Genomic DNA, 27,799 nt, shown 5'->3' with positions numbered 1-27,799 from the left:
TTGCCTTATGTATTGAGGTGCTCCTATGTTGGGTGCATAAATATTTTCAATTGTTATATCTTCTTCATGGATCGATCCCTTGATCATTATGTAGTGTCCTCCTTTGTCTCTTGTAATAGTCTTTATTTTAAAGTGCCCTCCAAGCGTGGAGTCTCTGTTTCCCCCAGTCCTGTCGAAGTCCTTCAGTCAAATCCTGCTAGGCTTCAGAGTCTGATTCTCTAGGAATTCCTCCTCCCGTTGCTGAACTATTGTGTCATTTAAAGCTTCTGTTTCCTTTTTTATTTTCATTTTGGATGATCTTTCCAGTGGTGTAAGTGAGGTGTTAATGTTCCCCGATTTTACTGTGATTGCGCCCCTCCTACTGTCTCATTGTGGCTTCTCCTTTGACTTTGAATGTGGGGCATCTTTTTTGGTGAGTTCCAGTGTCTTCCTGTCGATCATCGTCCAGCAGGTAGTTGTGATTCTGGTGTTCTCGCAAGAGAGAGTGAGAGCACGTCCTTCTACTCCACTGTCTTGGTTCAGGGCCCAGTATGTCCCCATACAATTATATATTTGATCATTTCTGATTTTAGTTTTCTGTCAAGCAATTTGGAATGGTCTGAATTTTTTTCTTTTTTGTGTGATAAATATTTCTTTTCTAATTGTAAAGAGGGCTTCAATTTCACATTGTTTATATAAATCTTCTTTTAAATTTCTGATTATTTCCTTGTGGTGGATTCCTAGAAGGAAAATTACTGGGTCATTGAATATGACTGCTTTTAGATATAGCCAAAATATTTTTCGTAACGTTGGAACCAACTGATACTCTTCGAGCAAAGTAGGAGTTTGGCCAAATTGTTGACACTTCTGCAACATTGTTATCCTTTTGTCATTCTTTGATAATTTGATAGGCCATGGAGTATAATTAAACACTTCCATCTTTATTTAAGTTACATTTCTTTGATTACTGCTGAAATTGCATTTTTATGTGTATTTACCTGTGTTATACCTCACTTATTAGAAATAGAAATCACTACTATTATGGAGAGTGTAGGTGATGTTTGGTAATGGAACCACATGGATTACAGGGTCATCATTTAGATAATGACTTTGAGATACTTGGTTTTCAAATGCACTGAGATAGCATTCTCTGAAAAAAATGAAGGTAAGGTACTGAGAAGTATGATGGCACTGACTGGGTTCTAATTCTGACTTGAACTATCTTTTGAACTTGCCATCAAACTGCTGTGGGCTTCAGTTTCTTTGAAAAATATGCAATTTCCCTAAATGGTTTATTTGTTCCCTTATAGCCATCAATATTAAATTTCTGGTGACTGTAGAAACACTCATCTGAATCAGTGTTATTGTTCATAAAATAACATTTTCTGGCAGTATTATGAGTTCTTAACATTTCCATCCTGAACTGGTTTCAAAGATTGGATTAGAAATTTTTAATTTAAACTTTTGTGGCAATCAACCCATTGTATAATAGGGTATTTAGTGCAAAGATAACTTTCATATAATTTTAAGTTCTCATTTTGGGGGTTCACCAACTTCTGTCAATTTGTATATTTTAATGTCTTATAATAAAAAAAAAGGAAATCACATCCCATCATTCTCACCTTCCTTAAATTCTTGTTTGGGGGGGAAACCCAGGGGTCAAGAGATTTATGAACATTCAGACTTCGGCGTAGGTTGATGTCACCTTTAGAAACATGGTTGGTTACTCAGGTGAGACCACTGTTAATTGGTTTGTATTCAGAATTTTGTTCATTGGAGCAAGTCCACTTCTGATTGGCAGACTTTCAGAAGGGAGGGGTTGCTGTTGTTTGGCTTGCAGAAGCATGGTCAAGACCACGTAGGCAGGTAATTGCTAATTGATTAAATGAGATTGAAACTTGTGTTGGTGGCTACTTGTTACCATGGCTACAGAACAAGCAGTTTCCTCCTTCAATCCTCCTTCCTCCATTTCATTTTCAGTTTATTAATCTTTGTACCCCCAGGACTTAGGACAGGATTTTGTATATAGGCATTTGCAAAGACTGTGGAGTAAATGATTTGAAATTGAATGAAGTTATTTTGGGGATGTCTTAGAATTTCTATTATGCATCCCCTTGTTTTCATTACACAGCCTATTTTAGTTCTCCATCTGGATTGGGTCCCAGCCTCCTGCTTGCCTCTAGTTTTTTTCTCCATTCCATTCTGCACTTAATGGTTTTACTTTGCAAAAATTTTAATGGTTTCACAGTCTTGATCAAAAGTAGTTAGTTTCTCTCCAACCTATTTAACTAAGGCCAAATTGACTACTTTGCTATTGATGATCTCTTAGTGTTCCACATACAAGCTTCCCATTTTTTCCTATTAATCACTATTCTCAACTCTGTGGCTAAGACACCCAAAGGCGCTCTTCCCAGAACATGTCTAATCTGTCCCTACCTCTGCACTTTTACTCATGCTCTTCTACTGCCTAGAATACCTTTCCCCATTTCTTTAGGTTTTCCCCTAATGAAACGCTATACAAATTTATTTCAGTTTTCTATTCATAAAGAATTTTCTGATCCTCCAGTAATGTCTACTTTCTTCCTTTTTCTGAACATATTAAAGCACTGGCTGTGCCAATTAGAGGAACACATTTTAAATTCTCTTTAGCAGTGCAATTATTTTGTTCTTCTAATTTATTTTATTATTCCAAACTGTAAGTAGAATGCATGGATTCTCTATCTTGTTAATCTCCTGGATAATCTATTAAAATATTTAAAATTTAATAGGTCTTTAGTAAATGTATTTGGAAGGAATACAACATATTTTAGAATATCTAAATTCCTTTTTGTAAAAACAAAAAGAAATACTGGATTCTACCTATTGGTACAGCTGAATCCTGTACAACTTCTGGGGTGGGATGGTAATAGATTGGGGAAAAAATATAAACAGTTTGATCAAATAGTGATTGTAGTGATTGATATTTATGAATATTCACGTTCATCCAAAAGATTTTTTATGTAGATAAAATATGCTTCAATTTTTGACATTTGCTTGGGGCAATAGAATAATGCTAGATCTATTTTTACCTTTATTTATTTTGATCATGGTTTGCATTTGAGGCCAGACGTACACATGTACATGTCTAATATAGCAGTAAATAGTCATGGAACTTTTTATTTACACAGACAACCTTTTAAAATTCAGTGCCTTTCTCACAGCATGGTTTTATTTAATGCACTAAAAAATAAACAATTCTAAATTTTGCTCATTACAGATAAAACTGACTAGTTACTAGTGAGAAGGAAGAAAACATTCTAGAGTTTCAAAAATATATTGTGAAGAAGTATAGTATCTGCCATACAATGAACACTTGAAAAACAATTATCAAATGAAAGGTAGATTTTAGAATTTCAAAGCTAAGTTAGTAAGATTTTTTTTTGAAAGGCAGTACTTATTCACAAGGTGTTCTTTAGTTCTTTCCTAAAAAATATTTGCAAAAAATTATCTTCACCATCTGTTGGCTAATAATTAAATTATAATAGGCAGCAGAGAATATGTATTATATATCAATAACTTTGTACCTTTAAGCCTTATGCATTTAAGTGTCCAGTAAGTATCTTTTGAAAACAAGTAAGCAAAACAATGAAGCAGAAGGTAATATAAGAGCATGCTTCTGTGTCATTTTTTTCGACCCTGGTTGCTCAAAGTTTGGTCTTCAGGTCAGCAGCTTCAGCGTCACCTGGGAGCTTGCTGGAAATGCAGAGCCTCATGCTCCACCCCGACCTACTGAATCCGATTCTGATTTTTAAAAGATCCCCAGGTGATTCATGTGCACATTAAAAATTAAGAAGGACTGTATTATACCATGGATAGAAGCAGACCAAGGAACATTATCTAACTTTTTGCTTCTCTTTAACTCTTTTTAAAAATACTTTAAAAATAGTTGTTCTGATTAATCATGTTCCTGTGACTTGCAAAGGAATGGAGTTAAGTGACGTGTTCAACCTCCTTTTATGCTTGTAACTTGAAATTTGACTCTTGTCTTTTTAACTTATAAACAGAACACCTGACCAGAATATACATATTTAACTTAAAACAGATCTTTAATTCTAGCTGAGCTAGGATAAATTTATGGCAAGAAAAATGCCTGGCACATTGCTGCTAAATTGTCTTGGCCTCCTGCCAGGATTTATGTTTAACACTTCTGGGATTAATGGTACTCTTCACATAAAGGATTGTTTTTGCATTTGGTTCCCTGGAATGAGTACAGTGGGTAAATTGTAATGCCAAGTAGCAAAAGAAGCTTTTGAAGGAGATGCCACTTATTATATGTGTTATTAAGAATTATTATTGACTTGAAATGCTGGGTTTCTTTCATTCTCTAGATGTGGTAAAGGACATAATGTCAGATCAACTTTATGTGAAGGACTTTTAAATTTATCTCTAACATTTAAGAAGGAAAGCGACATCTGACTTTAACAGATGCACCATAATGTAAAGAAATATTTTTAATATAGTTAAGGAATATTACATATCATTATGCTTATGGTATATAGTTGTTTTATTTTATTTTGATTGTAGAAATACACGGTTCATTTCAACACAGAGACATTATTTTGCTCTTTACGTGCTTAATCACCAGCAAAAATTTGATTAGGAGGTGCAAGCTTTCTTTACTGGAAGCCAGGGCATTAAGCTCTTTGGTGTAATTGTTTCATTACCAGTGCACCATTTTAATTGACATGCTATTGTAACTTTCCATGGAAAGGAAGATGCAATCTTTTATTTTTGTTTCTTATCTAATGAAAACCACTCCCTTAGATGGGCTAGTTTGGCAATTTGACTTAGGAGAAAGTATTGCGGAATGAAGTTTTTATGTGAACAAGGAAAAGAAATTAACTTTAGTGCTCATCTCATTGGTCTGCCAAATTGGAAGGACATTTTAGGCCTGATTATCCTGTTCTAATTAGTCTCTGGAGGACATTCATGGACAATTGAGTGCTCATTAATCTGTCTTCTTCCTGTAACATTGATTTGTTCATTCCCCTTTTAGACACTCAAATATAGAAACCAAAAATTGATGTGTGGTGTTAATGTGCTTACAGATGTTGCCACCACTTATCCAGATAAGAAGTCCATCTTAATGTACGTCACATCACTCTTCCAAGTTTTGCCTCAGCAAGTGAGCATTGAAGCCATCCAGGAGGTGGAGATGTTGCCAAGGCCATCAAAAGTTACTAGAGAAGAACATTTTCAATTACATCATCAAATGCACTATTCTCAACAGGTAAATGATCAAAAGAATAGCTAATATCAATGATATTTTCTGTTTTATATGGATTTTTAGATATCATACACACATATCTATATTGTCTATGGATGGATACACATATGTGTATATATAGCATAGTATATATATGTATATATATTCACACACACACGTACAAAAATATATGTATATATAGCTTTGTGTGTGTGTGTCTGTGTGTGTCTGTGTGTGTGTGTGTGTGTGTGTATTTGGAGAGAGAGAGAGGGAGAGAGAGGAAGAGGACTCTGTAAACCTGAATTTCATCTGATATCATGGACAATAATGTTGTTTTCTAGGCACATTGTTAAAATACTCTGCTCTTTATATGCACCATGTTATAGGAATATGGGACACAGATTACATTGCATTTCTGTTGTGTAAAGTGAAATAAAATAAAAGATAGACTCATATACACATTAAACTTTCCATCAACTAGAGCAAAAAAAGGAAGAACTAGACCAAGAGCAGAGGCAAGTACTCTGTTTAATAATGTTTTCTTATTTTTAGTGGCAACTTGCTGATGTAGTAACAAATTTTGCATACTCAAGGTAATATTTTTGATAAGATAAAATTAGTTTAAAATAGTTTAAATAAAAATTAAATAGAGAATACATATGATAAAGACTTTTATGATATTATTGTACAGAATCCAGTGGGACTCTTCTGTTACATTGCTAGTTCTTCTTCCCAACGGTGTATATTTAGGGTGTTTTTTTCCTTAACTTTCTTTGACACAAACAATGATAAAAAAGCCTTTAGCAAAATTTCTGCTGAAGGCGTGGAAAGCTCTCAGGCCTAATATTCTCACTCTACTGAGCTAATTCTATACTTAGCTTATGAAAGCTTCAGTCCTTTCCAAGGTATTGACGTGATGAATTCTGGTTTTGTTTACTTTGGGTTCAGAGAAAATTGCTTTGGGTTGCTTGTTTTTGCCAGTTTGAAGAGCAGCATCCCATATTAGTGCTGGAGGTGTGTCAGGATGGAATCTTTATGGTTAAATCCCATCCTCCTCTCTTCCTTACCTGTTCTCCAACATGACATTGAGCACCACAATTCTTGGAGTGTACCAGTTTCTAATATCACTTATATATATTTAGGATTAAATTTTTCATCTCACTGTTTCCATTTAACGTTCGTTTTTTCTAGTGTGTTGGAAAGCAGTCCTTACAGGGTTACTTATCTTGTCTCCTACTCCTCTCTGTCCCCCTCCCCCGAACCCTTCTGCAGATCACAGTCAGTCTAGCACAGGGCTATGAACGAACTCCTTCCTCTCCTAAGCCTCGGTTCAAGAGCTATGCCTACACACAGGCTGCTTATGTCACCACCTCTGACCCCACACGGAGCCCATTTCCTTCACAGGTCTGTCAACATTTACTCTCTGTTCTCCAAACCAAAGAACTTCTTCACCCAAGATAACCTAACATGGTTTTTGTTTGTTTGAAGTTTGCAGTGCCTTTTTTTTCTCCGCCATCAGGAGCCGTTTCATTGTTCTCAGTTGTATTAGATACTTCACATGATGCTGTTTTGTTATTGAGACCTCTCTAGGTTTAATGTATGTTGATTCTTCATGAATGGGAATTCTTATAATAGTGATATGTACTTTCATTATATAATTACCTGTAAGATTAGTTTTTATAAAGGCTACCAACCAAAACACAAAGCTCATTAAAGAGAGGTCATTTAAAAGAATGGGAAAATGGATGAAATTTACTAGTCACATTACTTGGGGAGATTTTTCTAGATATCTGATACCTAAAGGAAATATATACTCTATATATTGCCCTTATTATATTTTCACTGTGTAAGTATGTATTTATATTCTATTTAAGAAAAATATAACTGTAAGCTTCTTCATATGATAGATTTTAATTTTGCCGATTTAAACTTGATAGCAGGCTCTGTAGTATTTATACAAGAAAGTCACACTCAAACCAGGTCAGATTCTATGCACCATTCAATATTTTCCACATAATGAATCTTCTTAGTACCGTTTTCCATCATTATTGTAGTGTTGTAGAAGACCTAAATATACAAGAAATTATAGCCTTGTATATGTTAGAGCATGGGAATGACATGTGCTAGAATTGCTGGATTTGCTAAAATTCCCCTTTAAAAGAAAATCTCATTTATTTTGCTTAGAAGAGCAATTTGAAGAGTTCTTGAGGAAGTGACTTTTCTCAATGCTACACAGTGAATGGGAATTTAGAAATTATCGTCTTGATCCCATTGGAGAAAAGTATACATTTTTGGAGACTCATCGATTTTTTTTTAAGATAGTGGTTGTATTTAATTAGTGATTTATTTGGCACAGTTAATTGATGAGTGAAAAATTTTAACACTGAAAGCTTCCCCCAGGGGAACATATTTCAGGGCATAGTTATGCCCTTTATCCTTGGCTAGTTTTCTTGCAAAGTTGAACAAAGGAGATGAGTGAGAATGATTATGTGACTCAGCCTCATCTTCAATTAGATTCCCATCCACATTTTCACAAAGTTGTATAATCTTGAACAAAAAACCTAGTCAGTTTCTTCATTATCAGTAAATAAAAAGAATTCTGCCACACATTACTGAGTGTTAACTATATGCTATGTGTATACATTATATGAACTAATAAAATCCTTATAATGACTCTTAGAGGTGGGAGGTACTATTTTTTATCTCCATTTTAAGTTTAAGTGTACCCACCCTTTCCTTTCTCCTCCTCCCTCTCCCTCTCGCCCTCCTGACTCTTCCTGACTCTTTAGGCTTTTTTTTTTTTTAAATCACCATCCTCCAATTGAAACTTCCAAGACTTAATAGGTGTTGTACTTCCTAAAATAAAGAAGTCTTAGCCAAGACAAAGAGAGAAGTATTTTTCCCCCTTATTTTCACTTTATTGAGCTGCCTTTTCCAGAAGGTTTTCTCCAATGCCTATTCTGGCAGCACATTTTTACCTCATTACCATCTCATTAAGGCATTGTTCAGGTATGACTCCTTAATGAAGTAATTTTAAATGGACTTAATTTTGCTAGAGTGTATTTGTTCACTAAATATTACAAAATATGTAATATATCATAAAATATTGAGCAGTTCACATGTCTGTTTTAACTTAATATAAGCCATTGAAATAAACCTATTGTTATCCTTTAGAAAAGAAAAAACATGAATCACAATTGGTGAGGAATGATATATCTTGCCTGTTTCTAAAGGAAGCACATCAGAAGATGGTGTTACACATAGTTAGGTTTGATAAATGTGTGTCTGAACTATTTACTGAGAAAATTTTTTCTAGAGTTTCTCAGAGGGGCTGAGCCTGTACTGCCCCCTACAGGTTATATATGATCTACTTCTAATGATTGGCCAGATTGGGTTCCATTAGAGGGTTTCATTCAAGTGTTTACTTGGTGGTCTATAAGTAAGGGTGCAGTTTTCCATAACAGAGGAGAGAGCCATGTGGGTGACTGTTCCCTATGGGAAACATAAAATGCCTAAATTATTGTAAAAGTTCCTAGTATCTTAGAAACATTAAGTATCCCCATCTGTCCCAACTTAGAAAATCTGATTTATAGTCATTGCAGTTTGTGAACGTGTTGAGGTGAAGTAATCTGACCTATCTCAGGATCTCTGCCTATAAATCAGTTTTTCTCATAATTTACCAAGAAGCAATACTCTCTGGTGTGAACCCTAACTTTTCCTTCATTGTTTCACTTAACTACCACCCATTCTTCAATGGAGGACATCCTTTTTATAGTTACACTGAATTCCTATTTTTATGACTTGGATCATGCCTCTCATTCTACTCCTAATCTAATATCAAACATCCCCAATATCTTTTTCACTTTCCATTTCTCTCTTTCTCCTGGCACCTCATCCTAGCCAAAACTCCTGTAGGCACACCTCCTCTGTCCAAACACACCACTCCATTTTATCTTGTTAATGTACTATTATGTGACATTTTCTTTCACTGACCATTTTTTGTAGTTTATGCTTTATACATTTGTTTATTTGTTCAGCAAATAATTATACTTGGTCACCAAATCCAATGTCTTTTATCACCTCTCAGGCTTTGTACCGTCACTGAAGTACTTTTCCTATAGCCTCTAGACTTACCAGCTCCTTCTCCTCCTCTAACTGTCCTGTGTCTCTTTCATTATCTGGCTCTTCCTCCTCTTCCAACTCCCTTAGCATAGGAGTCTCATGTGAGATCCTTTGACCTTCTTTTTTGTATACGCTCTCTGTGGTCAATATGATTTAATCTCTTGACTTGAAGCTGTATGCCCATGATCATTGTATTTATGTTTTCACCACTTCCAATCTCTCTTGAGTTACAGCCTCATTTTCAGCTCTTTGGTATGTATCTATACCTTGATGTCCACTGATTTCTCAAACCTCCTATGTCCTGAAGTGAACCTTGTTTCATTGCTCACAAACCTGTTTGTTGTCCTTTTTGTTATATAAATGGGGGTGTTTGAGACTTAAATATGTGACATACTCTTTTGCCTCTGTAGTGATCTGGTATGCAATAATGAAATATGTATTGTCAATTCTTTCTTCACAGCATTTCTCCATTAAGTTATGTTCCCTCAGTATTCATAAATGCCCTCTGATTCAGGCTCTCACTACATGTCTTCTAGATTACAGAAATAGCTTTGCAATCAATATCACTCTTTTTAGCTTAGTCCCCTCTAAATCATATTAGGTTTTCTTATTAACAGCTTTAATAACATAATTCACAGAACTTTCTTCACTTCCTTTTGCCTTTATAATAACTCGACTCTCCCAAATTTCATCAGTAAGCTCCATGATCTATTAACAATTTATATTTTCATGCTTATTTCACACTAATCTATTTTATGTTTTCTTTACTCCAACCAAATTAAGTCACTTTCTCTCCTGCACAAGTGCCAAGCAGTTTCTTTTCTTAGCTTTTATGGTTCTTTCAGACTAGAATGACTTATATCTCCTTTTCAAATTGGCCAATTTAATCCAGATTTCAAGGCCTAACCAATAAGTGGCAGAGCCTGAATTTAAGTTCAGATTTATCTGACTCCAAGCCCATGTTAATTACACTAACTACCACTGAATTTTCTCTACTATGATTCTCACACATGGAGTAATATTAATTTATGTAATCATTTTACACTTATTTATTAATCATCTACTATGTGCCAGGTATTATTATAGGATCAAAAGACACATTAGTAAACAAATACACAAAATAATTCCTGCCTTAATGTGCTCATGGGAGAATCATAGTATGAACAAGTATAAATAAGTAAAATAACATTTCAAATAATATGAAAATAACATGCATTAAGTAAAGTAAAATTTAGTAGTAAGTAAAATAGTAAATGCTAAAAAGAAAAAATAAATAAAAGAGGAAGGTGGAATATGCAGTACATGGTGGAGAAAAGTTAAAATATCACTTTGGGTGGTCAGAGAAGGATTCATTAAGAAAGTAAATATTGAGTAAAGACTGGAAAGAGGTATGGGTACCTTTGGGAAGACAAATGCATGAGGAAGAAATACAGATAGTACAAAAGCCCTGAGTTGTGGGGATATTTATTTGGACTCTTCAAGGAAAGGTACAGGTTAGGGGCACAGTGCTAGGAGATGGTGTCTGAGCTGTAGTAGTGGACCAGATCACATAGAGTTTTGTAAGTAATGGTGAAGACTTAGCTTTTTATTACCAATGAGGTAGAAAGCTATTGGAGGAATGACATAAACTCACATTATTTCATCATGGCTGCTTTGTGGAGAATAGACCAAAGGAATAAGGATGGAAAGAAGGAGACTAGTTAGAATGTTATTGCAGTAATCCAGGCAGGATATGACAGAGGCTTGGATTTGGATGATTCCCCCCCCCCCATTTTTTTTATTGTGGTCAAATACACATAATGTAAAAGTCAACGTTTTAACCATTTGTAAGTGTACAGTTCAGTGGAATTCAGTACATTCATAAAATTGTCTAACCATCACCAACATCTATCTCCAGAATTCTTTTCATCTTGCAAAATGGAAACTCTGTATCCATTAAAAAAATAACTCCCCATGACTCCCTCCTTCCAGCTCCTGGTGAACCACCATTCTACTCTCTGTTTCTATGAGTTTGGCTTTTTTTTTTTTAAAGATTCAACATATAATGAGATAATGAGATCATGCAATATTTGTCTTTCTGTATCTAGCTTATTTCATTTAGCATGATGTCCTCTAGGTTCATCCATGTTGTCTCAAATGCCAGAATTTCCTTCCTTTTAAAGGCTGAATAGTATTTTATTGTATGTATATATGTGTTTGTGTGTATACAGACACACACACACACACACACACACACACACCACGTTTTCTTTATTCATTCATTGTTTCTATGAGTTTGGCTTTTTTTTTTTTAAAGATTCAACATATAATGAGATAATGAGATCATGCAATATTTGTCTTTCTGTATCTAGCTTATTTCATTTAGCATGATGTCCTCTAGGTTCATCCATGTTGTCTCAAATGCCAGAATTTCCTTCCTTTTAAAGGCTGAATAGTATTTTATTGTATGTATATATGTGTTTGTGTGTATACAGACACACACACACACACACACACACACACCACGTTTTCTTTATTCATTCATCTATTGGCCAACATTTAGGTTTGTTTTCAATTCATTATTGTGAATAATGCTGCAATGAACATGGGAGTGCAGACGTGTCTTTGGGATACTGTTTTCAGTTTCCTTTGGATGTGTACTGAGAAGTGGAATTGCTGGATCATATGGTAGTTCTATTTTTTAATTTTTGAGAAATGTCCATATTGTTTTTCATAATGGTTCTATCAGTGAGAATGATGCATAGTAATTGAATTCTGGATATGTTTTGGATAACCTACAGGGTTTGCCAATTCAATGTGGAACACGGGTTAGCTGTATTTTTTGAGAATATTTAACTGTGTCATAAGAAAACAAAGATGATAGATGATACTTCCAAGAGGCATTGAACTTAGAGTGTAAATAAACTATTCAATAATAGCTTATGAAATATAAGTGAAACCTGTGTGTTAAATTTAGCTGATGAAGAGCAAATAGCTAGTGAGACATAGGCAGAGGTCAAAATGTGTGTCAGCTTTAGATAGTAACTTGACCTATTACACATGTTAAAAATAGATGGAGGGGGGCTTCCCTGGTGGCACAGTGGTTGAGAGTCCGCCTGCCGATGCAGGGGACGAGGGTTCGTGCCCACATGCCGCGGAGCGGCTGGGCCCGTGAGCCATAGCCGCTGAGCCTGCGCGTCCGGAGCCTGTGCTCAGCAACGGGAGAGGCCACAACAGTGAGAGTCCTGCGTACCGCAAAAAAAAAAAAAAAAAAAAAAAGATGGAATAAATAGTGAAATACACAAGAATATTGTTTATGGATGGAAAGAGATGAAAAGACCAAATAATAAGGTATGATGATATCACCTCTGGGCTGGCAGCTTCATCATTCCTAAATTGGCCACTGATTAATGATACTCACTATGTCTTATGGCCTCCCAAGTGCTCTACATAAAAAATGCAAATAAATCCTATAACTGTTTAGCAGACTAACTGATGAGCTACAGCTATAGGTCAGCTATACTTGCCCCTGCATCTTTCCAGTAGAGCAAGTGTATGTGGTCATGTTAGGTACATTCTGTCCTAAGAATGTGCCTTGCTCAAATCTCACCTCTGGTTCTGTCCACCACACCATCAACGGGGAAGGCTGATACAGCAAAACGTATGGATATTGTATAACCCAAGATTTAAATAGCGTGGTGGTTCTTCTGTTTGACCTTATCCTAATTGCATTACACCTTTCATCTGTTTCACCTTGCTTCTCTCCGTATGCCTTAAAATGATTTAATAAATGTTGGGATTTGAACATATTAATTTCGTTGGTGAGCCTTTCTGTTTCATGCTCTCTGGGATGGCATACCTAGTAGCAGAATTGGAGGCCACCATTTCATCAAGATCATGCTCCATATGACATAGTAGGTGTGAGTTATGAAAGAATTCGAGAAACCAAGGATTACTGCAAGGTTTTTGTTTAAACAATAGGAAGAATGGAGTTGGCCGCCAACCAAAATAGGATAGACTATAGGAGGAGCAGGTTTGGGAGTAAGGTTAGAAGCTCAGTTTTGAACATGTTAATCTCTTAAAATTTTTTTTTAAGTTGAAGTATAAATGACATATTTCAGGTGTACAGCATAATGATTCTATATTTGTATATGTTGTGAAATGATCACCATAGTAAGTCTAGTTAACCTCTGTCACCATACATAGTTACAGATTTTTTTTTCCTTGGGATGAGAACTTTTAAAATTTACCTTCTTAACAACTTTCAGATATGCAATACGGTATCACATAACCATAGTTGCTGTGCTGTACGTTACATCCCCATTATTTATTTATATTTTAACTGGAAGTTGGTACCTTTTGACCCCCTTCACCCATTTTGCCCACCCTATACCCCCTGCCTCTGGCAACCACCAATTTGTTTTCTGTATCTATGATTCCACTTATCAGTGAGATCATATGGTATTTCTCTTGTTGACTTATTTCATTTAGCAGAATGCCCACAGGGTCCCTCCTTGTTGTTGCAAATAGCAAGATTTCATTCTTTTTTATGGCTGAATAATATTCCATTGTGTGTGTATGTATGTATGTGAGTGTGTCTTTGTGTCACATTTTTCTCTATGCATTCATCCATCGATGTACACTTAGATTGTTTCCATTTCTTGGCTATTGTGAATAATGCTGCAGTGCACATGGTGATGCAAACCTCTTTTTTGAAGTAATTTTTTGTTTTCTTTGGCTAAATACCTGGAAGAGGAATTGCTGCATTATATGGTAGTTCTATTTTTAATTTTTTGAGGAACCTCCGTACTGTTTTCCATAGTGACTGCACCAATTTCAATTCACAGTAACAGTGCACAAGGGTTCCCTTTTTTTCCATAGCCTCACCAACACTTGTTATTTTTTGTCTTTTTGATAATAGCCATTCTAACAGGTGTGAGGTGATATCTCATTGTGCTTTTGATCTGCATTTCCTGATGAATAGTGATGTTGAGCATCTTTTCATGTGCCTGTTGCCTATGACTTCTTTGAAAAACTGTCTATTTAGATCCTATGCCCATTTTTAAAATGGATTGTTTGTTTTTTTTGCTATTGAGTTATATGAGTTGTTTATATATTTTGGATATTAATCCCTTTTCAGATATATGACTTGCAAATAGCTTTGGCTATTTTGGGTCTTTTGTGGTTCTATACAAATTTGAGGATTGTTTGTTCTATTTCTGTGAAAATGAGGTTGGAATTTTGATAGGGATTGGGTTTATTTCTGGGCTCACTATTCTGTTTCATTGATCTATGTGTCTGTTTTTTATGCCAATACCATGCTGTTTTGATTACTATAGTTTTGTAATATAAATTGAAATCAGGGAGCTTGATGTCTCCAGTTTTGTTCTTTCTCAAGATTGCTTTGGCTATTTGGTGTCTTTTGTGGATTGTTTGTTCTATTTTCATGAAAAATGCGATTGGAATTTTGTTAGGGATTGCATTGAATTTCTTGATTGCTTTGGGTATATGGACATTTTAACAGAAATAAACCCATATATATATATATATATATATATATATATGGTCAGTTAATTTACAACAAAGGAGCTGAGAATATACAAGGAGGAAAGGACAGTCTCTTCATTACGTGGTGCTGGGAAAACTAGACAGGCATGTGCAAAAGAATGAAACTAGACTACTATCTTACACCACACATAAAAATCAACTCAAAATGGATAAAAGACTTGAATGTAACACGTGGAACTATAAAACTGCCAGAATAAAACATAGTCCGTAAGCTCCTTGACATCGGTCTTGCCAATGATGTTTTGGATCTGACACCACAGCCAAAGGCAACAAAAGCAAAAATAAAGAAGTGAGACTACATCAAACTAAAAAGCTTCTGTACGGCAAAGGAAACCATCAATAAAATGAAAAGGCAGCCTACAGAATGGGAGAAAATATTTGGCTCTGGGCTTGTCATATATGGTCTTTATTATGTTGAGCTAAGTTCCTTCTGTACCCACTTTGTGGTGAGTTTTTATCATGAGTGGATATTGAATTTTGTTAAATTCTTTTTCTGCATCTACTGAGACGATCATATGATTTTTAAACTTTATTTTGTTAATGCAGTGTATCACATTGAACATTATTAATCTTGAGATGCTTATGAGACTTGAAGATACATAAAGCTGGGGTTCTAAGATCAGAGTTGAGGATAAGTAATTTGGAAGTCATCAACAGCATAGATAGTATTTAAATCCATTGACCTGGCTGAGATCACCTAAGAAAAAAAGTCACCTGGATGAGATCACCTAAGGCTTAGAGATGAGAAGGAATCAGCAAATGGGATAAAAAGGATTGCTAGAAAGAGGAGATGAAAAGGGGGAGTGTGTGGTATTGTAGAAGCCAGGAGGAGAAAGTGTTTCAGGGAGAGAAGAGTGTTTAACAGCATTAAGTATTGCTGATTAGTTCAAGTAACATTAGTGTTGAAAATTAACCAGTGAAATGTCAGTGGGATAAGCCCCCTGGGAAATCTTGACATATAGCAGTTATCACCGTGGATTTACTAATAGCACCTCTATTCACTCTCTAAACACCTCTATTCTTTCTCTGTCCCATTTTGGCCAATAAGTTATATGCTAACTCTAGCTGATATTTGCTTTGATAAGAGCAATTTCGGTGGAGTGTGTTTTTTTGGAGGTGTTGCTGATTGGGGTGGGTTCAAGAGAGAATGAAAGTGAAGAGCTAACTGCATTGTGACACATAATAAAGTTACACTGAATCATTTATGTTCACGTGGACAAAAGCCTATATCTCTTGGATGAAGCCACTCTTCTAACTGATTATGTATGAATCGATATATTAGTTTTCCTGTGGCTGTAACAAATCACAAATTTAGTGGCTTAAAACAACACAACTGTATTATTATTTATTATGGTTTAGAAGTTCATCATGGTTCTCACTGGGCTATAAAAAGGTGTCAGCAGGACTGCTTTCCTACTGGAGGCTCTAAGGGAGATTACATTTCCTTGTGTTTTCCAGCTTTTAAAGGCTGTCCACATTCCCTGGATCATGACCCCTGACATCTTCAAAGATAACAAGGGCAAGTTGAGTCTCTCTTATCACATCCCTTTGACCTACTCTTCTGCCTCTCTCTTCCACTTTTAAGGATTCCTGAATACATAGGGCCTACCTGGATAACATAAGAAACTGTCTATCTTAAGGCTAGCTGATCAGCAAACTTAATTTCATCTGCAACCTTAATTCTTCATTGCCATATAATGTAACATATTCATATGTTCCAGGTATTAGGACATGGACATCTTTGAGGGGGTGTTTTTCTGGCTGCTACTGTCTAATACCTTGGGATGCAGATATTAGGAGGGCATCCATTACCTGTAAGCTAACAATAAGACTGGTATCACATGGTTTTTCCAAGGTGCCCTGAAGTATCAGGTTGTTCCCTTCCTCTTGTGTTAACTGCACATGAGCCTCATCCTTCTTCTAGAGACATTGGGAAAGCACCCTTATGCTGGAAACAACGTGGAAGAAAAATAAAGAAACAAATAAGGACATACCTGTATTTCTGCCTATGAAGGCACATCTTTGTGTTCCTTGCACAGCTTAGGGCACAGATGCCCGCATTCATTTAATAAACTATTTGAGCCCCAAATAATGTCTTCTGCTCTCTAAGAAGCTCACAAAGTAAAGGAATCAGGCTTTGGAAAGTTATCCATACGTTGCCTATACTCTTATAATTTTATAAGAATAAAAGGGAATCACATCCCTCTCAATCTTGCCAGAGCAAAAAAGAAGCACCTCTCTTCTTTATCTAACATTTGCAGTTTTTAAAAGCCGTTTGAATACATATCTCATTTGACCAGTGCAATAAACCTGTGGAATGATCTTATTAGGCTCATTTTAACATAGGAGGAATTTTAATGGAGTGAAGGTTTTGTGTAAGCAGCAAGTAACTGGCAGAACTGGGACTCAAAGCAGGTGTCATGCCTTCCAGTAGAGTTTTGATGCTTCGCTATTTGAAACTCCCAGCCAGATCAGCCAGAGGCTCTTTTCCTTTTTCATCACCATTATCCTTAGTCTTCTAATACTTATAACTGCTGGAAAGCATTTGGGAAGAAAAATCTTTCTCTTCTTCCTCTTTGCCTGATGAACAATAGCCGTCTACCTCCTGGGAGTCTGCCTGTCACCAGTAGGACAGGTAAATAATTATTTGTGCATTTGTGAGATAAGCAATTGAACATTTAAAGTAGAGATACTAAACATAAAGTATGTAGAAACACTACAGAGAAACAGCCTCTCTATTACAAAAATCTGTAAAACATTGCAAAAGTAGTAATTACACACAAACCATAAAATTGGCTCTTCTAATAACAAAGGGGAAAAATAGAAAAAAAAAACATACTTATGGGTCTTTTCAAAATAATTAAAGTTGAAGTTAAGAAAAACAGGTATCTTTATATATTTTAGATGACAAGTATTTATGAAGTATATGGTTAGATGGAGATACAGTGGATAACACTGTAGAGCTAAAAATGGCATTTAGGTGCTCACAAACTAGAACAAAAGGAAGTGCCCATCATACAAAGTGTGCTCATGCCCTCAATGTTTGTGTCTGTTCAGACACAATTCATGCTTCTCAGCGTTTCGGCCCTACCCCTGAAATGGTCCAGTTCTACAGTTTTCATCTGCCTACTGGCTAGTAGTTTCCATGCACAGATGTCTTACCATAACCTCAAGTTCAACATATTTAAAGCTGACCTCAGCTTGGCCCATGGGGCCAAGTGTCTCTTCTGACATTTATTCTCACCCAGGCTTGAACCCATCTAGCCATGTGTGACTCCTCCCTGAACTCCCTCATGCCTAATTGGTTCTTAATTCCTACCCATTGCTACTGTGGATTATTTCTAGCACATTTTCCTTCCTGTCAGTGTGGTTTTCAACTTTATCTAATCTGGCAAACCTTGTCAATCTTATCTATGACCCTCTTCCTTTATACAATCCTCCTTACATGCAGCTCTTGCCTTAGAGCATGTCTTTAAATTATGCTGTTCAATTATTTTACTTCCTCCTCCTTCTTCTTGCCTCTTGCTCTTTCTCTCTTTCATGCATACATACCAATCTGCACACCCTCTCACATCTGCACAAGGATCCTCTGCCTCACACTAAATGGCATGTTTCAGGAGTTGAATGATAAATTGAAGGAAGTAGTCTCAGCAGAAGTTCTATGTATCAATTTTATTTAACTTTTTTTTTGCTACAGGATATGCCTGAATATGATTGAAAAATAAAAAGGATAAAAGTCAATTAAAATTAAATATTCTCATCCTTGCCCTCCCTTATGTGTGTGTGTGAAATTTCAAGTATTTGCAGTTTTTCTTACTGTGAGAGAGAGAGACTGAGCATCTTTACATGTGTTTAAGAACAAGTAGGATTTCTTTTTCTGGGAAATTGTCATGTTTCCCAATTTTTATCAATTGGAATAATATCTGTTCTTATCAGTTTGCAGGACTTATTTATATATTAAATGCATTGGCCATTTTTTGTGACATGGAATACAAATAATTTTCAGTTTGGTACTTGTCTTTTGAATTTTTGGTGTTTTTCTCCATTCAGAATGTTATTTTATGTTGTTTGAAATTCTTTAATCTTTAATGACTTTGTTGGCAGGGGAGGTCATGTTTATAAATGACTGCTATTGAAAGGGTGCTCAAAAAAGATTCTCCCATGGTTTCTTCTAGTTCTCTTTTTAAAACTTTGATCCTACTAAAACTGGTGCAAATTGGAAAGTTGAGAACAATTTTAATTTTCTCCCCAGAAGCTACTCAGTTGTTGAAACCATATATAGATTAATACATGTATATCATAATCTAAATGTATGCCTCTTTTAAGAATGAGGAAGCATTTCCAAGAAGCTCCCTAGCATATTTCTCTTGCATTTTATTGGACAGGATTACCTCACATCCTCATTGCCTAAACCAATAAGGGGAAACAGAACATACTATCATGACTGGCTTAAACCAATCAAAAGTCAGCCATCCTTGAATCATATAGCCAAATGGAACAGTGATTCCTGAATCAAAGCAGGTTCTATTAGGACATAGAGAAGAAAAGAGATGTTTTGTAGGCAGTCAGAAGTTTATGTTAAAGTAACCCAGGGCTTGATGGAATTTTTGTCCAAGTCCAGAAATTGCACTATTACCTGGAAGCTAGTTGAGATAAAGATATGCACTTGATACTCCAAAAGCAGGGAAACAGTCATTTATGAAACCTCAAAATGAAACCACTTTTACCCATAGAAGCATCACTTCTTGAGAAGGAAAGCACTAGTTGAGCAAAGAGGAGGGAGCCCAAAGTTTGGCATCAGAGAGGCTTAGGTTTACGTTCCAGCTTTGCCACTTTCTAGCTATGTGGCCTTGACAGAGATTCTTGCCCTTTCCGGACCTCAGTTTCCTCATGTGTGTTATGATAGTTATATCTAACTCATAGAGCTGTTAGGAGGATTAAGTAAATTGAATTATACGAGGAACCTTCCATGGCATAAGCGCAGTGTAGGTTCTCAAAAACTGGCACCGATATCATGATTACTACTTTAAATAAATCAGGTGTTAAATGAAATTTTGTGTTTTGATCTGAGGACATTATCATATTTTTATCAGTTCTTCTATGGGAAAATAGAATTTGGGTTCCAAAGTGATTTATAAATAAACTTTTGAATCAGAACCGGTGTAGAGTTTGGCAATTTCCTGAGTTAATATACCAGATACAAAATTGTAAGGTAAAGGATGTACTCTTTAGTTCTGAGGTTGCTGAGAAATAGTCTTGGAACCATGCAAAGTGGAATATAGCGGTGCTTCCTTCTAAAGCAGAAAAAAAACACTTGTAGGTGATTTTAGGCCCAGTGTTCCTGTTGGGAGGAGGTAGGGGCAGGGGTTTCTTTACTCTGTCTCTGCCATTGGCCCCTCCCAACACAACTTGTCCCTCAGACTGAACGCAGATTGGGTAGAAGAATTGGCACACGGGGTGCAAAGCCAGCCAGTGGGGAGCTCTACTTAGATTAAAAGCACCCATTGATCTGCTCCATGGAAGCTTTTATACTTTCTGATGTGACTGAACAAGTGACCTAGAAAGAGTATTGTCAGGTTTGAGCTCAGCTCTAAAGATCGGTGCACTGAAAATTTCCAAGCAGAATTTTGAAATGGATGGAACATCAGAAAGAATAGAGGTAACAATATTACTTTGAATAAATACACTCTTACCCTTCCATTTTTTAATCTAAAAAATAGAAGAAGGGAAAAAGAAACCCACCTGGCTAAGTTACACCAGCTGAAGTGTTCTCAAATTTTTCAATGTCAGGTACACAGAATTCTTATATTTACAGTCAGAGTTTTGAGTCAGACATCCTAAAGTTAGAGGTGTAGATTTTATTCGTTTACTTAATGAGCATGTATTGAGCACAGACTATATACTAGAACTCTTCTGGTTCCTGAAAGTCTTTCCATGAACAGCATGGAAATGTTTTCATGAAGCTTAATATATAGATGGGGAAGGAGACCAAAATGTTAAAAAAGAATCAAATTAAAATGACTATAAGTCATTTTTGTCACTGTGAAATAAAGAAACAAGAACTGGAATTTTTAAAAATAATGGAACTGTTAAGGGTAAAGGACTATTCTATAGCTGAAAGTATCAGTTGAACCTTCTCTTGAGCTGAAATCTGGAAGGCAAGAGGAAACTAATCTCCTTCAAACTCCAGCTCTATTATTTTAATAACTCTCTGTGGGACTTGATATACCATTTTCTCTCCATGACTCTATTTTCTCATCTCTAAAATGGAGATGATTTCTGCTTTACATGGTGGCTAAAATAATTAGCACTTAGCATACATGAAAAAAGCCTTCACTCTTCTATACAATAGGCTCTAAATAAGTGTTTAAGGATGAAGAAATGTATCTAATAATGCAGGTCAACTTTCCTGCATTTGGTATCATATTTATAAATTATGATTTAAACTTAAAATTAAAAAAAAATAAAAATTAAAAAAATTCCATTTTTATCTTTGGCAAAGATAGTTGGAGTTTCTGGGAAAGACGATAGATAGTTTAACCTCCCGTGCTGGAACCTGACTTTTCCCATCTCTCTTTTGATACCAGCGATAGCTCCAGATGTTAGCTGTGGATGATTAAAAAAAAAAAATGAATTTCCGTAAAACAAGGGTATATGAAAGTTCCCATTTACTTCATGTTCATTACATTTTGTGGGCCTAGTGGCTTTATAAAGTTTGAAAGAATTATTGGGTGGAACCAAGCTGAGCTGTTTACGTAACAGTCTTTTAAAAGGGCAGGTGAGCTTATCTGTAATCGTCAATATATTTTTCAGAACTCTTCATGAAGAATGGATGTAGTATGTCTTGTTTAGCTTATTTTTGGCCTCTTAAAGAATATTAATGCCAGACATTTATTTTAATACCTTTTTTTGCAAATAAAATAAATCTTTGAGGAAGCATGATATCATAAAAAGGTGTGTTAAAATTCTGATTCATCTTCTTACTTGCTGTGTGATACACATGTTTCTCTCTTGGCTCTCCTCTGTAATATAGTCGTACATATCTTGTTCTGCAGTTTTCATTGCCACATAGCAAATCACCTCAAAATTTAAGGGCTTACAAAAAAATAACAGTCATTTTTGTCATTATCTGTCATTCTTCTGGGGGTTAACTGGGCTTGAGATTTCTCATGCAGTTGCAATAAGACAGTAGCAGAGGCTGGAATCATCTCAAAGGCTCCTTCACTAACAAGTCTGGTGGTTCTGTTGGAACTTTAGCCAGGGTAGTTGGCTGGAACACCCACATGTGGCCTTTCCATGTAATTTGTGTTCTCTCACAAAATGCTGGCTGGGTTCCGAGAGCGAGTGATCCAAAGAGTACCAAGCAGAAGCTGTATTGCCTTTTGTAGCTTATTCTTGGAAGTCACATAGTGTAATTTGCTCCATGGTCATAGATCCACCCATGTTTAAGGGAAGGGAACATAGACCCAACTCTTGATGGAGAAGTGTCATTGTTACATTGTAAGAGGAGTTAGGTAGGATGGGAGATCTTGTTGTATTCATCTTGAAAAATACAGTCTGCCACAATTTACATGATTCTTATGAGAGTCAGTGCTCAGCTGAGAAACGTAGCTAGCATGCTGCCTAGCAGGTGTTCAATAATGAGTACTCTACTTATTGGTGACTGTACTCGGTTTAAGTAAGCTTGTACAGACCTTCAAATATCCAGGCTCCTGATTAACTAAGAAGTTTGAGAGTGTTTTTGTCCATAATTATTACAGAGTAAGTTCTGCAATGGAGATCAATCAGTTGCTTTGCAACCCAAGTGAAATTTCAAATTCATTTGGGAAGAATTTATATATTATGTAGTATGGAGGGTATTATAGGTGACAAAACTGAAGTCCAGAGATGTCAAATTGTTTAGCTCAGGCCACAGAGTAGAAATACTGGATTCAGTAGGTGGTATCTTGAAATATACTAAATATGAACTTCTGTCCTAGGATTTTAAATATTTTAAGCAAGTTCACCTCGTTTTTTCATTTTCTCCAGAACAATCTCCAGTTTCTACATTTTTTTTTTTTTTTTTTTTTTTTTTTTTTTGTGGTACGCGGGCCTCTCACCGCTGTGGACTCTCCCGCGCGCAGGCCCCGGACGCGCAGGCCCAGCGGCCGTGGCTCACGGGCCCAGCCGCTCCGCGGCATGTGGGCTCCTCCCGGACCGGGGCACGAACCCGCGTCCCCTGCATCGGCAGGCGGACCCCCAACCACTGGGCCACCAGGGAAGCCCTCTACATTTGTTAAGTAATGTGATTTCCTGTTTTTCATTGTATTGTTTACAACAATCTGTTTTTCATAAAGTACTTTAATATTTTAATAATTATTCCTTAATTAAACTTTTTAACCCTACTTTTTAATGAAACCATGCTCAAAGTGTGGTAACATCAAAATTAAGATATATGATAACCTTGGTTGGAACCTTATTTTATATGGGTATATTTCTTAAAATCCCTGCTATAAAATTCCATCAGAACATGTCCCTACATATTAGTTTGTGATTTACCTATGAATAATATCAATGCAAAAATGGAATGATGCTAAGTTAATCAATATATATTAACCAAACTTGCAGAGCAACATAGGTAAATGTGTGGTAAATAATGGTTAATTCGATGTCTTTGGGTCTCAAATCTACTGGCAAATGTTTTGTTTTAACTGAAACTCCCTTAAGCTTGTATATGTAAAAAATAAATTCTTTTGAAGAGGTATCTTATTTAGTAGTAATTAATATAGAGTAATTGTGAAAGCAACATGCAATTAGTACTCATAGAAGGTATTTTGGGTCATGGAAAACTTATGATAAGAATGGAGACATCAATTTTTGAACTATGAAAATGTTGTAAATTAAACTGTTGGGGAAAGAAATCATCGTTGAAAGGATTAATGATGAGTTGACAGTATGGTTATGTGACTTTATTTCCAGATCATCTGCCTGCTGGTCAGTTACAGAAAGTCATGTGCCTCTTTTACATATATCAAATCCAGATTTGGAAGATTAATATTTTAAATATTTATTTCTATTAGTTATTTTTTCTATTAGTTCAGTTATTCATGGTATAATGATGCCTATTGTGGGAGCTGCATATAAGAATAGGATTACTTCACAATAAAATTTACTTACAGTAAACATTTATGAATGTGTTTATTAGCGTCCTCTGAGATCTCTGGTTAATTTAAAATCTTAGTACATTTTATCTTCATTATAACATGTCCCAAGGAAATTTTTGGCTGAAAGATTAGCATTATAAAAAAGAGGGTTTTAACTAGAAATTTCTATACTGTGGGTCAGATTGCTAAATCCAGTGGCAATTATCTGCTTCCTGAGATATGTAGTTCTTCTGAAACATTAAAATTTACTGTATAATACCTCAAAAAGTCATTTCAAGAGGAATTTTGGATCACTAATGGAATTAGAAATAAGATGTGCACATGGATTCCTCTACTTCTATTTCATCATTTAATTTTCATGTGAACCAGGCGATTAAAGGCTTTTTAACTACCTGGTCCTCAAATAGTTCAGGAACAAGTATGCCAAAAGGACTGTAGTATTACCATTAATTTACTAATTGCTCATTGCCCAGTTGATCCTAGAAGCCAGGAATGAATATGAAAGAAAATATCTATTAAGCTCTTAAAAATTTTACTATTTCTATTGCTTCACATTCTGTGATTATAGTAGTTATTTATTGAGTGGGTGAACGTATTTAGTAAGGCAGTTCTTGTTGTATCATGTATTGATTAGAATTATACATGCAAAATCATAAAGAACTTTGAAAGTCAAATAATAAGTTAGGAAATTATTTGTAAAACTTATACACAATTTTAATAGCCTTCACGTATAGATAACAGTAGTAAATCAATAAGAAAAAGCAAAACACCTCAGTAGGAAAATTCACAAAGAACATGATTCAAGAAATGACAAAAGAAAAAAAAAAAAGTCAACATATCAGTGAGTATATGAAAAGACATTCGACCTAACTAGTAATGAAATACATACAATTTTTAAAAAATGAGGTCATTTTTACCTACCGGACAGGCAGGTCAGAAAGATGATAATATCCACAATTTTCCAGAGCATAAGGAAACAGGAAATGTCATGAATTATGAAGGGTTTATAACCGAATAAATTGATGTTTTTCTGGAGCATATTTTTTTAGTAAATCAAAACTTTTAAATATGTAACATCTGAGTCCTGTGTTCATACCTCTAGAAATGTATCTAAGGGCAATAATCTGATGAGGGCAATGATGAAAGTAAGAAATACAGATGACTCTTAAACAATGAGGGGGTTAGGAACACCGACCCTTCGGTCAAAAGTTAAAAATCTATGTATGAGTTGAGGAAGATGGCGGAAGAGTAAGATGTGGAGATCACCTTCCTCCCCACGGGTACATCAGAAATACATCTACACGTGGAACTGCTCCTATAAAACACCCACTGAACGCTGGCAGAAGACCTCAGACCTCCCAAAATGCAAGAAACTCCCCACGTACCTGGGTAGGGCAAAAGAAAAAAAGGAAAAACAGAGACAAAAGGATAGGGACGGGACCTGCACCAGTGGGAGCGAGCAGTGAAGGAGGAAAGGTTTCCACACACTAGGAAGTCCTTCGCAGGCGCAACTGTGGATGGCAGAGGGGGAAGCTTCGGAGCCACGGAGGAGAGCGCAGCAACGGGTGCAGAGGGCAAAGCGGAGAGATTCCCGCACAGAGGATCAGTGCCGACTAGCACTCACCAGTCCGAGAGGCTTGTCTGCTCACCTGCTGGGACGGACAGGGGCTGGGAGCTGAGGCTCGGGCTTCGGTCAGATCCCAGGGAGATGACTGGGGTTGGCTGCGTGAACACAGCCTGAAGGGGTTAGTGCACCACGGCAAGCTAGGAGGGAGTCCGGAAAAGTCTGGAGCTGCCAAAGAGACAATAGACTTCTTCTTGCCTCTTTGTTTCCTGGTGCGTGAGGAGAGGGGATTAAGCCGCTACTTAAAGGAGCTCCAGAGACGGGAGTGAGCCGCAGCTATCTGTGTGGACACCAGAGACGGGCATGAGACGCTAAGGCTGCTGCTGCCACCACCAAGAAGCCTGTGTGCAAGCACAGGTTACTATCCACACCGCCCCTCCCGGGAGCCTGTGCAGCCCGCCACTGCCAGGGTCTGTGATCCAGGGACAACTTACCTGGGAGAACACACGGAGCGCCTCAGGCTGGTGCAACGTCATGTGGGCCTCTGCTGCGGCAGGCTCCCCCCACACTCCGTGCCCCTACCTCCCCCCCTGCCTTAGTGAGCCAGAGTCCCCGAATCAGCTGCTCCTTTAACCCCATCCTGTCTGAGCGAAGAACAGACGCCGCCCTCAGGCGACCTACACGCAGAGGCAGGGCCAAATCCAAAGCTGAATCCCAAGAGCTGTGCTAACAAACAGAAAGGGAAATCTCTCCCAGCAGCCTCAGGAGCAGTGGATTAAATCTCCACAATCAACTTGATGGACCGTGCATCTGTGGAATACCTGAACAGACAACGAATCATCCCAAATTGAGGAGGTGGACTTTGAGAGCAAGATATATTATTTTTTCCTCTTTTCCTCTTTTTGTGAGTGTGTATGTGTATGCTTCTGTATGAGATTTTGTCTTTCTAGCTTTGCTTTCACCATTTGTCCTAGAGTTCTCTACGTCCTTTTTGTTTGTTTTACTTTTTAAAAAAACTTTTTTGTTAATAATTGTGTTTTATTTTTTAATAACTTTATTTTATTTTATATTACTTTATTTTATTTTATCCTCTTTCTTTCTTGCTTGCTTTCTTTCTACTTTTTCTCACTTTTATGCTGACCCGTGTGGATGAAAGGCTCTTAGTGCTCCAGCCAGGAGTCAGTGCTGTGCCTCTGAGGTGGGAGAGCCAACTTCAGGACATTGGTACACAAGAGACCTCCCAGCTCCACGTAATATCAAACGGCGAAAATCTCCCAGAGATCTCCATCTCAACACCAACACCCAGCTTCACTCAAAGACCAGCAAGCTACAAGTGCTGGATACCCTATGCCAAACAAATAGCAAGACAGAACACAATCACACCCATTAGCAGAGAGGCTGCCTAAAATCATAATAAGGGTACAGACACCCCAAGACACACCACCAGATGTGGACCTTCCCACCAGTAAGACAAGATCCAGCCTCATCCACCAGAATACAGACACTAGTCCCCTCCACCAGGAAGCCTACACAAACCACTGAACCAACCTTAGCCACTGGGGGCAGACACCAAAACCAACGGGAACTACGTACCTGTAGCCTGTGAAAAGGAGACCCCAAACACAATAAGTAAGCAAAATGAGACGACAGAGAAATACACAGCAGATGAAGGAGCAAGGTAAAAACACACCAGACCTAACAAATGAAGAGGAAAGAGGCAGTCTACCTGAAAAAGAATTCAGAATAATGATAGTAAAAATGATGCAAAATCTTGGAAATAGAATAGAGAAAATGCAAGAAACATTTAACAAGGACCTAGGAGAACTAAAGAGGAAACAACGATGAACAACACAATAAATGAAATTAAAAATACTCTAGAAGGGATCAATAGCAGAATAACTGAGGCAGAAGAACGGATAAGTGACCTGTAAGAAAAAATAGTGGAAATAACTACTGCAGAGCAGAACAAAGAAAAAAGAATGAAAGGAACTGAGGACAGTCTCAGAGACGTCTGAGACAACATTAAACGCACCAACATTCGAATTATAGGGGTCCCAGAAGAAGAAGAGAAAAAGAAGGGATTGACAAAATATTTGAAGAGATTATAGTTGAAAACCTCCCTAATATGGGAAAGGAAATAGTTAATCAAGTCCAGGAAGCACAGAGAGTCCCATACAGGATAAATCCAAGGAGAAACAC

At 36.7% G+C, this 27,799-nt stretch overlaps 1 protein-coding gene across 14 annotated transcripts in view; it reads left to right on the top strand.

Annotated features, from left to right (window-relative positions):
* DMD (dystrophin) overlaps nt 1–27,799 on the top strand; it is a 2,398,628-nt gene that overhangs the window by 726,447 nt on the left and 1,644,382 nt on the right. For 13 of the 14 annotated variants that reach the window (XM_055081921.1, XM_055081920.1, XM_028482834.2 and 10 more), the window contains 2 exons: nt 5,067–5,248; nt 6,497–6,628. In XM_055081921.1, the coding sequence (XP_054937896.1) occupies nt 5,067–5,248; nt 6,497–6,628 (314 nt within the window). The remainder of the gene's footprint in view (nt 1–5,066; nt 5,249–6,496; nt 6,629–27,799) is intronic. The other variant, XM_055081919.1, reaches the window with a different exon arrangement.

The sequence above is a fragment of the Physeter macrocephalus genome, chromosome 21 (genome assembly GCF_002837175.3).
Source record: "Physeter macrocephalus isolate SW-GA chromosome 21, ASM283717v5, whole genome shotgun sequence".
Classification (NCBI taxonomy): domain Eukaryota; kingdom Metazoa; phylum Chordata; class Mammalia; order Artiodactyla; family Physeteridae; genus Physeter; species Physeter macrocephalus.
This window is presented reverse-complemented; position numbering and strand designations above follow the sequence as displayed.